At 56.4% G+C, this 470-nt stretch overlaps 1 protein-coding gene across 1 annotated transcript in view; it reads right to left on the minus strand.

The window, feature by feature from the left end:
* LOC119589162 overlaps positions 1-470 on the minus strand; it is a gene marked incomplete in the record, with an annotated part of 255,201 nt that overhangs the window by 244,006 nt on the left and 10,725 nt on the right. The window contains 1 exon segment of the mRNA XM_037937749.1: positions 1-343. Coding sequence (XP_037793677.1) covers positions 1-343 — 343 coding nt within the window.

A 470-nucleotide genomic window follows, 5' to 3' on the forward strand; every position in this document is an offset into this window, starting at 1 on the left:
CAACGGAAGAAGTGGAAACGACTCTTGGTGCCCTGGGACTGGTCGGCCCCCGGGGAGGAGCGGCAGGTGCCAGACCTTGGGTGGCATTATGGCGGGCAGTGCCTGGAGAGACAGCAGGGGGCGTGGGACTCTTGCTGGTGGTGAAAGCATCCCTGAAGGACTGCGGTGGCGGTGTGTGCTGGAAGTGCTGAGGGCGGCTGTAATGCCCCGGGAGAGACTGGGCCTTGCGGTGGGCGGCGGAGGAGGCAGAGACGACGCGGGCGGCTACGTGGGCGTGGGATGTGCCATCCTCCATCACACCCCCACCCACCACGCCCTTACTTCCTCGTCCACTGTGCACGCTCTGGAAGAAACGAAACAGACTTAGTCATCTCGTAGGGAAATAGTTTGAAGAAGAAATATGGAGAAAAAGATATACATATACATGTGTGTGTTACAAAAATAATATACAACAAAGAATAAAAACAGAC

The sequence above is a fragment of the Penaeus monodon genome, chromosome 25, assembly GCF_015228065.2.
Source record: "Penaeus monodon isolate SGIC_2016 chromosome 25, NSTDA_Pmon_1, whole genome shotgun sequence".
In the NCBI taxonomy this organism is placed as follows: domain Eukaryota; kingdom Metazoa; phylum Arthropoda; class Malacostraca; order Decapoda; family Penaeidae; genus Penaeus; species Penaeus monodon.